The 15,094-nt window shown below is 40.8% G+C and overlaps 1 protein-coding gene across 3 annotated transcripts in view; it reads right to left on the reverse strand.

Annotated features, from left to right (window-relative positions):
- LOC148871486 (Spc97 / Spc98 family of spindle pole body (SBP) component) overlaps positions 1-15,094 on the reverse strand; it is a 96,315-nt gene that overhangs the window by 67,030 nt on the left and 14,191 nt on the right. For all 3 annotated transcript variants that reach the window (XR_016106660.1, XM_088967791.1, XM_088967792.1), the window contains 2 exons: positions 4,012-4,218; positions 3,575-3,898 (listed from right to left, as the gene is read on the reverse strand). Coding sequence is in view for 2 of the 3 variants with exons in the window: in XM_088967791.1 (XP_088823917.1) it covers positions 3,575-3,898; positions 4,012-4,218 (531 nt within the window). In the remaining variant the exon portion in view is untranslated. The remainder of the gene's footprint in view (positions 1-3,574; positions 3,899-4,011; positions 4,219-15,094) is intronic.

The following is a 15,094-nucleotide window of genomic DNA, read 5'->3' on the forward strand; positions in this document are numbered from 1 at the left end:
GCAATGCACTCCTTTAGCAAGAACTGCAATCCTTCAGCAAGGATCAAGCAAGAGATGGTGAGCACAAATTAAATCTGATTTTCCTTGTAAAAATCATAATCAAGATCCAATCTTGATCAGTCCAAGAAACTGGAGATCGAATAGGGTAGGGTGCAAGAACAGAGGGAGAGAACTGAGAGTAGAAAAAGAAGTAAAACTGAAGCAATCCGCCCCCTCTATTTATAAGACTTAAGGATCAGCTTCTCCTAATCCAATTAGGAGTTTCCTAATCCAAATCTTTATTTGGATCCAGACTCCTTAAGTGATAAGGCTTATCCCCTTATCTTATCTGCTGATCCAAACCCTGATCCATACCCATATTCGCCCCATGTCACATGACAGCTTAAGCTATCATGTGACACCCTAATTAAGCATATTAATCTTGGGCCCTAGGCCCATTAAGTAAGTGGGCTCACCTCCCCTTTTAATTGCTAGCTAACTTGGCTCTCGTTGTATGGCGTGGGACCCTAACATTGATCTCACAAAAGCCATATGGGTTCAGCCTAGCCTCTGCTACAAGGCATGGCCAAATTCACTGTTATATACAATGAACCCTTGAGTCCATCAGTATGGGCTCTTAATGGGCCCAACATTTACGCTAAATGGTCCTTAAGTCCAGCCACAGTATGAAGGCCCAAGGACTATGGTTCTTAAGTGAGATTAGCTCATTAGGTATAAAAGCCCTAAATGGTATTACACTTAACCTCTCAGCCCATAATGGGTCTCTTTGTATGGCGTGGGACCCTAACATTGATCTCACGAAAGCCATATGGGTTCAGCCTAGCCTCTGCTACAAAGCATGGCCAAATTCACTGTTATATACAATGAACCCTTGAGTCCATCAGTATGGGCTCTTAATGGGCCCAGCATTTACACTAAATGGTCCTTAAGTCCAGCCACCATATGAAGGCCCAAGGACTATGGTTCTTAAGTGAGATTAGTTCATTAGGTATAAAAGCCCTAAATGGTATTACACTTAACCTCTCAGCCCATAATGATCAAACACTACCCAACAAGAGAGAACCTCTCCCTCGGCTACAAGGTACAATGTCGCACTCTCTGCTCGAATGGATCTCAGGAATTAAAACATTTTGTAAACATTTTTCATAAAACATAATATATATATATATATTCATATAAATAATATTTTGCAAAACAAATCTCAAACACGGTTGAAATCAGCTACCAGCAATTTTGGTTTCCATCAGAAAGAGCGCAGTCCTCGATCGTTCACTTTGTCTAACAAAGGGGCTGATCCTGTCACTATGATCACCCACTCAAGTGAATTCTCAGGCCGCCCCAACATACCCAGGTTTTGACCCCCGCTAAGGGTCTCACTGATTAACATAACAAAGACAGCCCAATCCAACACCTAGTGAAGTACCATAGTCGAGTTTAGGGGTTAGGTGTAACTTTTCAGTTTTGCCCACTAGTCTCCAAGGTCCAAGGAATAATTAGAAAATGGTTCGGGTTTAGTGTTTCAAACAAACACACACTACATGTGCTTCGGGTCTAACCCTGGCAACTGAGACAAACTACACCAACCGACTTGGCAGCACATTAGTGTCAACCTTGGCAAGATAAGCTTCCCCAAGTCTATCCAACAACTGAGAACATTCTAAATTAACACAAGTCTCATAAGTGTCTAGTTTAAGGGTAATTACATAGAAGCACAGCAAGTATAACATGAATCAGTTATGTACTTTTATTCATTTACAATAAATGCATCAATACATCAATCTGATTGGAGCTAAGGGCATACACTGTCTAATAGCACTTCCCAGCAAAAAGCCATAACCTTAGGGGGACCGGCCTACACCAGATTTCCCAGCAGATTTGTTAGGCACACAATTTCCTCTTCCCTTAAACCTCTACAAAACCCAAAGTCCCAATTTGGTGTCAATGGATTATTCATAATGGAAAAAAAATTGACACAAAATCCTCTTTATACCTTGAAATAGAGAACAAAGAAGGGAAAAGGTCCTTCAATGGAGCCTCTCCAATCCAAGTTCCTCACAAAATAGGACAGAGTTACCATTACAAACACCACACCTGACAAAACTGAGAAATTGAGGAAGAATGACATGAATAGCTTTCCATGGTGTTGCCAAGGTTTCCTGCTGAGATACTCTAGCATCCCATCCATTTTCTGAGTGACCATGAATAGTACCCACCACTTCATGCCAAAATCTCTCTCTCCACTGACCACCTCCATAGCCACTTCCCCAACAGTGCTTTATTTTTTTTGATCAAATTCCCTAACCCCAAGCACCCCCTCCTCTTTATTCTGGCATACCACCTCCCATTTTATCAATTGATCCTTCTTACTTTCCCCCAGCTCTAAAAGGAAATCTCTCATGAACTTCTCTAGCTTTTTAGCTTCCTTAGGTGGTATTCTAAACACAGACAGGAAATAGGTTAGTAGGTTAGCAAGTATGGCTCTTATCAACTTCCATCAAAATTAAGTTTTATAAACCCATCAACCAGTAGTGTCCAAAAACTACTAATCCCGATTTTCTAACAGTTTTAGCACCTCCTACCACTTCCTAATGATATCATCCACCAAGAAGTCTAAGAACATTCCTAAGGATTTTAGCCAATGAACCACTCTTGGTGATATAGTCAACCATTGCCTCTTTACTCTATTTTTCTTTAAAAATTCATACATCTCTCTCCTCACAAATTGTCCATGTTACTGCAGCTCTTATACTTCACATAATTCCTCCCATCCTCTTTGGCCAAACAAATGAAGTGGGAACATAGAAGCTCGATGTGTTGGACGGACGACTTGACTAGCAACCAAACAAAGCAAGAAACCAAAATCCCAAATACTGGTAGCAAATGTACAGGAGATTAGTAAGTGAAAACAGGATTCACCATTTGCCTTGCAAAGGGCACACTGATGAGGAGATAAGCAGGAACTAAGGCCTCCTTTTCTGGAGACTTGCTTTGGCCAGTCACCAATTGTATCTTCTTTCAATAACAGATTACAAAAGGAGGGGCAGAAATTCACCAATCATCAATTGCATGATCATCACTTCATGTCTGTTACACCTCACAAGTTGCATGTATCACCTTCTTGGCCCACAAGCAGTACATTGGTTTCATAAAATTTTAATCCCTCTTTGCATTGCACAAGCAGAGACCTAATTGTACAGTGAAAGTGCATTGGAAGTGATGCCAAAATCCCATCTCTTGAAGTAAACTCTTAAGCCACATAAGTTCACTTATGGTATGACATTGCTTGGTATTCAACCTCAACACTAGACTTAGCAACTAAACTTTGCTTTCTTCTTCCCCTTCTTCATCTCTCTCTCACATCTTAAACCTAAACACATTAGTAAACATTAAAAGGAAACCAACATTACATGAATTAAAAAGAATTAAAGTTAAAAAGTGATTACTGTTTTGGAAACAAGTTGAACATCTACAGTTCAAAAAATCCAACAAGTTCTATGCCAGTCAAAATAAAAGCAGAAGGCAAAACTAGCAATTCATTTCACATAATCAATGAAAAGAAAAAACAGCCTCTTACACTACAGCTTATCTTTGGATATCTTGTGCGTAATCTTGTCAAAATATATTGAGCTTTATCCTGCATCTTTCTGTACATATCATTCCTTGCAAGTACCATATCTTCTATGTCTCTTTTATTGAACATCAATGGGGTTGAGTAAGATAGATGATCATTTGATAAGATACTCCAACAGGGAAGAATTTCCTCATATGTATGATTCCCACTGATCATAGAATTACATAATTCAAGTAATAGAATTAGTACTTGAAGCTGCTGGCCTGCTCGGATTAGAGGGAGACAAAAATCTCTCAGAAAACAAGGAATTGCAACTCCAACTCTTTCCTGTGGTGCAAATCGACAAACTTGTAAGCAAACATGTATAAATGAGAAATGCACATAGAAAAGATTTCTGAAACTAACATACAGAACTTGTAAACTATAATAAATAGGGTTACCTTGATAGATGCCAAAGGTAAGTCATTCAAAAAACCAGCTTTACCACAAGAATAAGGTGGGGAGTCATCCACATATTCTACAAGAAACTCCTTGTAAGGATCACTAATCTTTGCTTGGTAAATCCATGATTTAATGAAACCACAATATGGTTCACATGATCGGAGAAAAAGAAACTTAAGAAGTGGACGGTGAACTGGATCAGCATCCTAAAAGAAGAATAGAAATGGAACTATTTAAGTATCAGTAGTAGGACCACAGGGAAAATCAATCAACTGAATGATCTTCAAATGGAAATGATCACTAAATACAAGATATGAATTATTAATAGACTTCAAACAGATTACAGGGAGAATAAATCAATGTGTTGCATCCAGCCAGAGAATAGTAATGAATAATGACTTCCAAAGCAGTGAGAGAGAGAGAGAGAGAAAGATAAACAGCCTTGTAACTTTAATCCATGATAAAGAAATCATGGTAGCAGCAATGGCAGGGTTTCCACTTACAGAACTCGTATTGCAACCAACAGAGGATAGTAACATGAATACTGGTTGCCAAAGAAAATAACAATCATTATAAGGAAACTCTCATCCATGATATAGAAATCACAGTAGCAACAATAGTAAGTTTTCCACTTCATAGACAAGCTTACTAGTATCTCAGTTTTGCTTACCTAATTCACAATTTGAATTAAAGTGGATCCACAACCAAAGGGTAATTTTTTTGGTTTTTTCTTATGAAATACTTAAAAGCTTTTCTCAATCTGCAATAGTCTAGTTCTGTTGAGGTGACAAGGTAAATGCAAAGTCATCATGGATAGCCATGTGATGCAACATAAAACCAAAAAACCATTAAGGCAAATACTTAAAAGCTTTTCCTATTTTTGAGCAAAAAGTGACAAACAATGGAGAAAAGAGAGTATTATGAATGCATCTAAGTGGAGGAGAATTACAGGTTGAAGCCAAAAAATATATCCTGGAAGAACATAGAATCCAAGTTAAGTGATCGTTGAAGGTCAGGGAGGCAAGGATGGCTACAATTTTCTTGGTTGGAGAAGCTATACAATGGTTGCAAGATTTTGTGGATGGAGCTATTCTCTCTGTGAGGAAGCAAGGGTAGAAGAGTTCAATGTCTTCATCAAATCAAAGGTATGAAGTGAAGATACAATGGAATAAGAAAGGGTGGTTTGTTACAGTCACCGAAGAGTTCAAGGAAGGCAAAACACAAATGTTGTGTTTTCCAGTAGGGAAGGAGTGTTGTGGATGGAATATGATCAAACAGATCATGCAAACTTATCTAACTCATATCAAAGATGGTGATGTGGAGGAGGTAGAAAAGGAAGTCCCAGTAGAAGGAGAGAGGTCTCAGGGCAGAAACGAGAACCAAGCTCCCATTACAGGTGACCCTGGCTCCAACTGGAGATGAAAAAGAAAAGATTATGCTAGTCACTACTCTTGGAGAATGACAGGAGTGCAGTGTTAGACTCAGTGATAAAAGAGCTTCAGCTCAAAAACACAGAAGCACTACTCCCCTTTTACGAGAACAAAGCTGTTGTAGATGTTGTTGATGAGAAGATAGAAGTTTCAACAGTAAAAACAGGGGAGGCCAGGTTCTATTCGAGAGATGGAATACGTTGTGCTATGATATAGAAATAGATGAATTTTTCTTTGTTGTCTCCCTGGAGAGAGTTAAGCCTTTTTTATCTCTCTCTAGAGTGCTGTAACTACATTTTTTATTAATCTAATGGATTCCTGTTATTGATCAAAAAAATATGGAAATAGATGAATTGAGAACAGTGGTGAAGGTAATGGATTTGCCGTTCAACCCGTGGATGGAAGATGTCTTGGAAAAAAATTGTAGCAGTGTTGGGCAGAACCTTGGAAGTTTTTTTTTTTTTTTTTTGATCAATAAACCTTGGAAGATTATAGCTTCGAAGACTTGTTCGCTGTGAAAATCAAGATGCTTGGGGTGAGACAATATTTGATTCCACATGCTTGTGATCTTCTGGTAGAAGGAAGGTGGAGGAAGTTGCAGCTTGCAACAGGAGTTGAAGCGTTGCTATGGCAGAGCTGTCGAAAGCATGAAGACGATGTTGAACTGGCCTATTGACTCCAATGTGGCAAGAGGAGAATGGGGGAAAGGAGCAGATGAAAGAAAAAATAGAAGGGGAAAAGGTAAAGTCCTCTTCGGTTGACCAAGAAAAAAGGGTAAATGAAAAAGAAAGGAGTTCAAACAATTTTATGATGGAATTGGGGAATAGTGTGTAGGAGGAAAGAGGAAGGTGGGTTGGTACTGGGGAACTTAATTTTCAAGAATAAAGCACTCCTAGGAAAATGGTTGTGGAGATGGCCCTTAGAACAAGAGAGATTTTGGCATGAGGTTATATAGATAGTATACATGGCAGTTTGAGAAATGGATGGGATGCTGGTGTATTGCGTCGAGCCACTTTGACAACTCCTTCGAAAGCAATTCAGAGTATTCTTCCTTTTTTCATCAACTGTATCAGGTATGATGTCAGTTCTAGTACTTCTGTTTTGTTCTGGGAAGACATCTGGGTGGGCAATTCTGCCCTTAAGGACAGTTTCCCTTCTCTCTATTCCATTTCTTGCTACAAGGGTAAAACAATCTCTCACTTTCTTCCAACATCTGCTTCTCCATCTTCTCTGAATTGGGACTTTGGGTTTCATAGGGGCTTGAGGGATCATGAACTCCCCTGTCTCAGACCCTTTGTCACTACTTGAAAGTTTTTTTCTGGACCCTTCAAGATATGATGTGAGACTTTGGTCTCCAAACCCAAAAGGTTACTTCACTTGTGCTTCCTTCTTTAAGTCCCTTTGCTTTGCCTTGGGACAAGTGGGTTTCCCAGCTAAGGAGATTTGGTCTAAACCTGTACCTCCTAAAATTATTATGTTCTATTGGGAGGTGTTCTATAGGAAAATCAACACTTCAAACTTATTGCAGAAGAGAAGGCCTTCTATGTGTTTGTCTCCTAATTGGTGTATACTTTGCAAGGCTAATGGTGAGGATTGCTCTCACTTACTTTTAACCTGTTCTTTTTCTGCTGCTATTTGGGGTTGAATCTTTGCTTTGTTTGGTTGCAAATGGATTTTGACCACAGTCAAAGATCAGATCTTTGATCCTTCCTTCTTGGTGTGGCCCATAAAAATTGGTAAAACAATGTGGAGGTGCATTAGAGCTGCTGCTTTGTGGACAATTTGGGAAGAAAGAAATGCAAGGATCTTCCAAGAGAAGGAGACAAATATTCAAAATGTAAAGGGTTGCATTTTGACCAGCGCAATCCATTGGCTGAGATCATTAGATTCCTTTAAATTGTGATGACATGTGGAGGAACTGGATTGCTGTGGCTAGTAGTAGTAATAGGAAGAACAGGGTACTAATGGTGTGGGTGCCTCCTTTAGAAGACTGGACAAAGCTGAATTTTGATGGTAGCAGCCAAGGAAATCCAGGTCCATCAGGGATAGGTGGGGTGCTGAGAGATAAAGATAGTAATATATTAGCTTTATTCTCAGGTTCCTGGGTATAAGAGACTCTATTAGAGCTGAGCTTCTAGCTACAGTACAAGGTATTCAGATGCAGTACAAGGTATTGTTGCTGTTTTGTGTGGTTGGTAGAAATCCCTCTGCTCGGCGGTTCAAAGAGGGCTGGTTTCAAGTGTGAAGTTGAGTGACAATGCAAGTCTAGTTGGGAGGGGGGGGGGGGAGGGGGGGGGGGTTCAGATAGGTAGGTTCCATGGGTGTAGCAGTGAGGAACAAATTGTGATGTGTTGCAGAATCTAATTCCCTATTCTTGAGGTGTATTGTGATGGTTTATGGTGCTGAAAGTGGAAGACAGCAGTGGTGTTGTTGCTGAAAGTGGTGAACAACGGTGAGCGTTGTTGCTGAAACCAAGGTTCAAAAAATCGACACGTATCGGCCGATGTATCGTATCGGGAGCTTCCCGATACGCCCCTATAAAGGGTGTATTAGGGTTTTGACCACTTCAGGGGTGGATGGACCTTAAACCGGCCCCTCTGAACCGGATTTGAGAAAAAACTAAAAAACAACCAATACTGCCCAATATGCCTCTAACGGCGTATCGGGCGTATCGACATTTTGAACCTTGGCTGAAACCTATGATAGTAAGTACCGTAATAGTAATTAGTCGTTGGTGTGTAGTGTGGTGACTAATTAGTGAAGTGGAGTGACAGACTAGTGGTAGAATTTCTTTCCTTTTCCTTGTGCAGTCATGGGAGACAGCAGTGAATGCAAGCCTAGTGTGATGTCCCTTCTAATTATCTGAATGTGCAGATGACATCTATCAAACTGAATGGTGAGAATTATGTGCCTTGGGCTAAATCTGTTTAAGTTTTTTTGAAAGCTAAGAAGAAAGTTAAGCATGTGAGGGAAGATAAACCCCCAACTGATTCTCAAGGATATGATGAGTGGGAGCAAAAGGATGCACAAATTATGACATGGCTATAGAATAGTATGGAACCCAAAATCAATGTGAACTTCATGTTTTTAGATACAACCAAGGAGGTTTGGGAATCATGCAAAGAAGCTTTATTCTGGACAAAACAACACTACTAGGGTTTACCAACTGTACCAAGAGTATTTCAATCTGCAACAGGGGAATCAAAGTCTTGAGGAATATTATACTAGTATTAGAAATCTGCGAAATGAGTTGAATGTGTATCATCCTCTTACATCTGATGTCAAAATTCAACAACAACAAAAAGAGCAGTTGGACATGACCAGATTTTTAGTAGGGTTGAAGTCTGAATATGAATCGGTAAAAGCACAGATACTAGGTGGGTCTGCTCTTCCCTCTCTTGAGAAGGTGTTTGCCCGTCTACAGAGGAACTCAGTTGGACCCACAGAGAACTCCACTATATCAGATAGGTTTGCGTTTGCAATAACGAGAGGGGGAGGCTGTGGAGTTAGAGGAGGAGCTCAAGAAGGTCAGCCTGATCGTGGTGGTGGTGGTGGACCCATGTCTGGTCATGGTGGTGGTTGTGTTGGAGATCGAGACTCAGGGGAACCCATGGCAGAGGATGTAGTAATGGTCAGAGGAGGTGTACACATTGTGGTATGGAGGGACATACTATCAACTTCTGTTATGATCTACATGGCCCACCTTCGACCTACGCAAATCATGCAGCAGTAACTGGTGGTGGTTCGAGACAGGAATCTCAGCAAACTGATCAGATACCTTATACATCTACAGATGCCTCCAGAAAGGAGATGATGAGTGTTCCACATGATGAGTATGAGTGGTTCATTCAAGCTGCCTCTCAACAGAACACGGCTACCCTAGTACACTCAAGTATGGCTTGTCTGGCATCCAAACCATCCCATTGGATTCTCGATTCTGGAGCTTCCAATCACATGACTAGGACTCCAAGTGTGTTTTCCTCCCTTTCTTTGTCCTCCACATCACAATCCGTTACTCTTGCTAATGGTTCTACATTTTCCTTATGTGGTGTTGGTAATGTTGGCATAGACTCATTATCCCCATCCTCGGTTTTATATGTTCCCAAGTTTCCATTTAACCTGATGTCTGTTAATAAATTGACTAAGTCCCTTAATTGCTCTATCACTTTTTACCCTTCTTCTTGTGTGTTTCAAGATCTCAAGACGAGGATGAAGATTGGTGGAGGGCATGAAGTTGGTGGACAATATTATCTTGATGGAGGTGGTTCGACGACAGCCCTTCAGACATCTCTTTCTCCTCTTTAGTGGCATTGCAGACTTGGTCATTTGTCTCTCAAAGCTCTTAAGTTACTTGTTCAGTTGTTGAGTTGTCTTTCTACTTTGGATTGTGAGTCGTGCAAGTTTGAGAAACATCATTTTGTTCCCTTAGTCCTACAATTGATAGCCGTATGTCGAGTCATTTTTCTTTAGTCAAATGAAGTAGTGTCTTATAATTGTTATAAGTACTTTGTAATTTTTGTTGATAATTACTCAAGGATGACATGGCTTTACCTTATGAAAGAAATGAGTGAATTATTTTCTATCTTCAAAAAAATTTATAATGAGATTCGCAATCAATTTGGTGTGCACATTAACATTAAAATTCTTCATAATGATAATGGCTACGAGTATTTTTACACACCACTTCAGGAATATTTGGAACAACATGGCATTATCCATCAAACCTTGTGTTCCTACACCCCCTCAGCAAAATGGAGTGGCTGAGAGCAAGAACCGTCATCTTTTGGAAACTGCTCGGTCCCTCTTACATCATATAAATGTTCCCAAACACTTTTGGAGTGATGTTTACTTACATCTTGCTTCCATATTAATCACATGCCCATGTCCATCCTTGAGGGTCATTCTCCATTCTCGATTGTGTTTCCTACTTAGTCTCCTTTTCCTCTTACTCCCAGGGTTTTTGGGTGTGTGTGTGTGTGTTTTGTCCATAATCTTGGGCTTGGAATTGACAAGTTTGCTTAATTCATTAAGTGTATCTTCCTTGACTATTCCAAGACTCAAAAAGGGTACAAGTGTTATAACCCTAGTTCCTGGCATTTTTTCTGTTTCCTGACGTTACGTTCTTTGTGTTTGTTCCTTTTTCTCTGGGTCGGATGTTTCTTCTCTTCCATCACCTCCTCTTCCAATTCCTGTTGAGGACCCCATTCCTCTTGTTCCAATTGTGGCCAAGTCTTTGCCTCCAGTGCAACTTCCTATTGAATGATCACCCATCCGGCAAGTGCATACGCATCGTCAGGTATTGGCTCCTCCCCCAGCTTTGTCACTATTGACAAATCTGGCAATTGTTCCCATCCCAGCCCCACCCCCTATTCTAACCTTGATCTTCCTATTGCTTTGTGGAAAGGTAAATGCAGTTCCACTCTTCACCCCATTTCCAACTACGTTTCTATATCTCACCTTTCGGCTTCCCATCACCAATTTACTTCTATGTTATCCTTTGCCTCTGTTCCCAAGGATGTCCAGATAGGGGTGAGCAAAAAAAACCAAAAAACTGAACCGAGCCGAAAAATCGGTTAATCGAACCAGTCGATTCGGTTTCGGATCGATGTTTTCAAAAGACCGACAGTTTCAGTTCAGTTTCGATTAACCATTTAAAAAAACCGACAGTTAACCGAACCGACCAATATATATACAGTAATATATTTTTATACTATTAGAGTTCGACCTACCTGTTAGACTGATAACAGTCAAGGAAAAGAGAGAAGAGAGAAAGAGGGAAAGAGAGAAAGGAGAAGAGTAGAAGAGAAGACGAGGAGGAAAAGGTCTGGTTCGAATGAGAGAAAAGTCAACCCTCCCATTCGGCTATATCTGTTTTATATTACTAAAAATATTATGGAAAAGTCACATGTGCCCCTACTTAAGTTAGGGACATTAGATCTAAACATAAACTTACACATCAGCACCTAACCATAAGCACAAAGACAGAAATACCCCTACATACTCAACACTAACACTCCCCCTCAAGCTGGAGAGTATATATCATATAATCCCAGCTTGTTACATATGTAGTCCACTCTACCCCAATTCAATCCTTTAGTACCCACAGGTTCCCTGTGTTGACATATGTAGTGTCTATCACTCCACTTAGCACCTTCTCTCTAACAAAGTGACAATCAACCTCTATGTACTTGGTTCTATCATGAAACACCGGATTAGAGGAAATATGAACTGCAGCCTAATTGTCACGGTAGAGCTTCATCAGAGTATCAACAATATATCCCATCTCCTGTAGAAGGTTCCTTAGCCACACTAATTCACAAGTAGTATGTGTCATAGCTCTATATTCTACCTCTGCACTGCTTCTTGCCACAACTGTCTGCTTCTTGCTTTTCTATGTCACCAGATTACCCCCAAGAAAAGTGCAATAGCTTATGGTAAATCTCCTATCAGATACAGAACCGGCCCAATCAGCATCAGTATATCCTTCTATTTCAAGTTTTCCACCACTTCTATATATCAAACCACGACTAGGAGCCCCCTTTAAATACCTCACAATCCTTAGAACTGCATCCCAATGTGGAACCAGAGGTTTCAGCATGAACTGACTTACCACACTAACTGCGAATGAAATATCTGGCCGAGTGATGGTTTGGTAGTTCAGTTTACCTACCAGTCGCCGGTATCTACCAGGGTCTTCAAACACTTCACCCATATCACTGCTCAGCTTAGTGTTTGTTTTCATAGGTGTTTCAACTGGTTTAGCACCTAACAAATCTGTTCCTTCAAGCAAATCAAGAACATATTTCCTCTGACACAAGTTAATACCATGCTTAGACCTTTCTACTTATATCCCCGAGAAATACTTCGATTTACCAAGGTCCTTTGTCTGAAAATGTTCCTGCAGAAAAGTCTTCAACCTGTCTGAAAATGATAATATCATCTACATACACCACCAATAGGATCTTCCCTGCCTGAGAGATCTTCCTTGCCTAAGAGTCATGACTGAAGACCGAATGGTCAACTTGGCACTATTTCATACCAAACTTCTTTACCACCTCACTATATCTGCCAAACCATGCTCGAGGAGACTGTTTAAGCCCATAAATGGCCTTCAGTAGTCGGCACACCTTACCATCCTCTCCCTGAGCAACAAACCCCGGTGGTTGCTCCATATAGACCTCCTCGAGCAAATCACCATGTAAGAAGGCATTCTTGATATCAAGTTGATGGAGGGGCCAATAATACATCGCAGCAAGAGAAACCACAACACGGACTGAACCAATCTTAGCAACCGGGGAGAAAGTCTCTGTGTAATCAATACCATAGGTTTGGGAATACCCTCTGGCAACCAGTCTAGCTTTCAGCCCACTCTACACTACCATCAGGTAAGTACTTAACCATATAAACCCACTTACAACCAACAGCCTGCTTACCAAGAGGAAGAGTGGTGAGTTCCCATGTATGATTATGGGTCAGAGCTGAAAGTTCTTCCATCGCATGACACCATCCTGAAGAGGCAAGGGCTTCTTGGACATCCTTAGGGATAACAATAGAGCATAACAAAGAGATAAACTGGCGATGGAAAGCAGAAAGGGGAGTCGGTGAAACATAATTAGAAATATGATGAAAGGTACAACTGCGTTTACCTTTCCGCAAGGCAATGGGAAGATCAGGATCAGATATTGGGGTTGGGGCTGATGTGGGTACAGCTGCCTGATTTGTCGACGATGATAGAGTTGGAGGAGCCGATACATGTGGGCAATGTGTATACACGTGATGGATAGGTGGTTGTTCAACAGGTGGTGGCATCGAAGGCAAGGACTTGGTCACAGTTGGAACAAGATGAACAAAATCTACAACTGGAAGAGGAAGGGGAAGAGATAATGAATAGGAAGAAACATCACCGAACCCCAAGAAAAATGGAGTAGACTCAAAGAAGGTAACATCAGCACACACAAAGGAATGTCGAGAGCCAGGATGGTAACACTTATACCCTTTCTGAGTCCGGGAATAGCCAAGGAAGATGCACTTAATAGATCATGCATCTAACTTGTCCTTTCCTGGCCCTAGATTATGAACGAAGCAAACACACCCAAAAACCCGAGGAGAAAAAGGAAACGGAGACAAGGTAGGAAACAATGTGGTGAATGGAGAATGACCATCAAGGATAGACGTGGGCATCCGGTTAATCAAGAAGCAAGAAGTAAGCACTACATCACTCCAAAAAGATTTGGGGACATTCATGTGATGCATGAGGGATCGAGTTGTTTCCAAAAGATGACGGTTCTTTCTCTCAGCCACCCCGTTTTGCTATGGGGTGTAGGTACACGAAGTCTGATGGATAATGCCATGTTGGTCTAGGTATTCTTGAAATGATGAAGAGAAATATTCACGGTCATTAATGAAACGAAAAATTTTAATGTGAACACCAAATTGGTTGTGAATCTCAGCATAAAATTTTTGGAAAATGGTAAACAATTCACTCCTTTCTTTCATTAAATAGAGTCGCGTCATCCTTGAATAATCATCAATGAAAATAACAAAATATTTATATCCATGGTAAGACATTACTTTATAAGGACCCCAAACATCTAAATGAACCAAAGAAAAAGGACTCGACATACGGTTATCAACTCTAGGACTAAAGGGAACACGATGATGTTTCCCCAATTAACACAACTCACAATCCAAAACAAACAGATGACTCAGTGAAGGAACCAAAGACTTCAAAACTTTCAGTGAAGGATGACCAAATCTATAGTGCCACTGGAGAGGAGAAAGAGGCGATTGGAAATCTATTGACATATTCCACCACCATCAAGATAATACAATCCACCAGCTTCATGCCCTCCACCAATATTCATCCCCGTCTTGAGATCCTGAAAAACACACGAAGAGGGTAAAAGGTAATGGAGCAATTAAGAGACTTGGACAACTTACTAACTGACATAAGATTAAAAGGAAATTTAGGGATATACAAAACTGAGGATAAGGATACAGGGTCCATGTTAACATTACCAACACCACAAATGGAAGATATGAAACCGTTAGCAAGGGTAACAAATTGTGATGTTAGGTAATGAAAGAGGGAAGAAAACACCACTGGAGTTTCAGTCATGTGATTGGAGGCTCCAGAATCAATAATCCAGGGATTGGGTGTGAATGCCAGACAAGCCATACCTGAGTGTGCAAGAGTGACCATGTTCTGTTGAGATGTGGCCTGCACAACCTCTCATACTCATCATGGGGAGCACTCATCATCTCCTTCCCAGTAACATCTGTGGATGTAAAAGGTACCTGATCAACTAAATGACTCTCATGTCTGAAGCTATTGTCACTAGTCACAATATGATTGGCCAAGTTGAGGGTGGACCATGCAAGTCATAGCAATAACTAATGGTATGTCCATCAATACCACAGTGTGTACACCTCCTCAGACCTGAACTACGTCCTCTGCCACTGGCTCCCCCTGAATCTCAACCTCCAGTATGACCACCACCATGGTTATATGTACATCCACTATCATCACTCCGGCCATATGCCGGTCCACTGCTACCACTACAGCCAGACTGAGCTCCCCAAGCTCCACCTCTAACACCACGGCCTCCAAATACTTCAAAGGCTGATCTATCGGAAACATTAGGGTTCTCGG

The sequence above is a fragment of the Nelumbo lutea genome, chromosome 2 (assembly GCF_056320005.1).
Source record: "Nelumbo lutea isolate HS-2025 chromosome 2, American lotus-T2T, whole genome shotgun sequence".
Classification (NCBI taxonomy): domain Eukaryota; kingdom Viridiplantae; phylum Streptophyta; class Magnoliopsida; order Proteales; family Nelumbonaceae; genus Nelumbo; species Nelumbo lutea.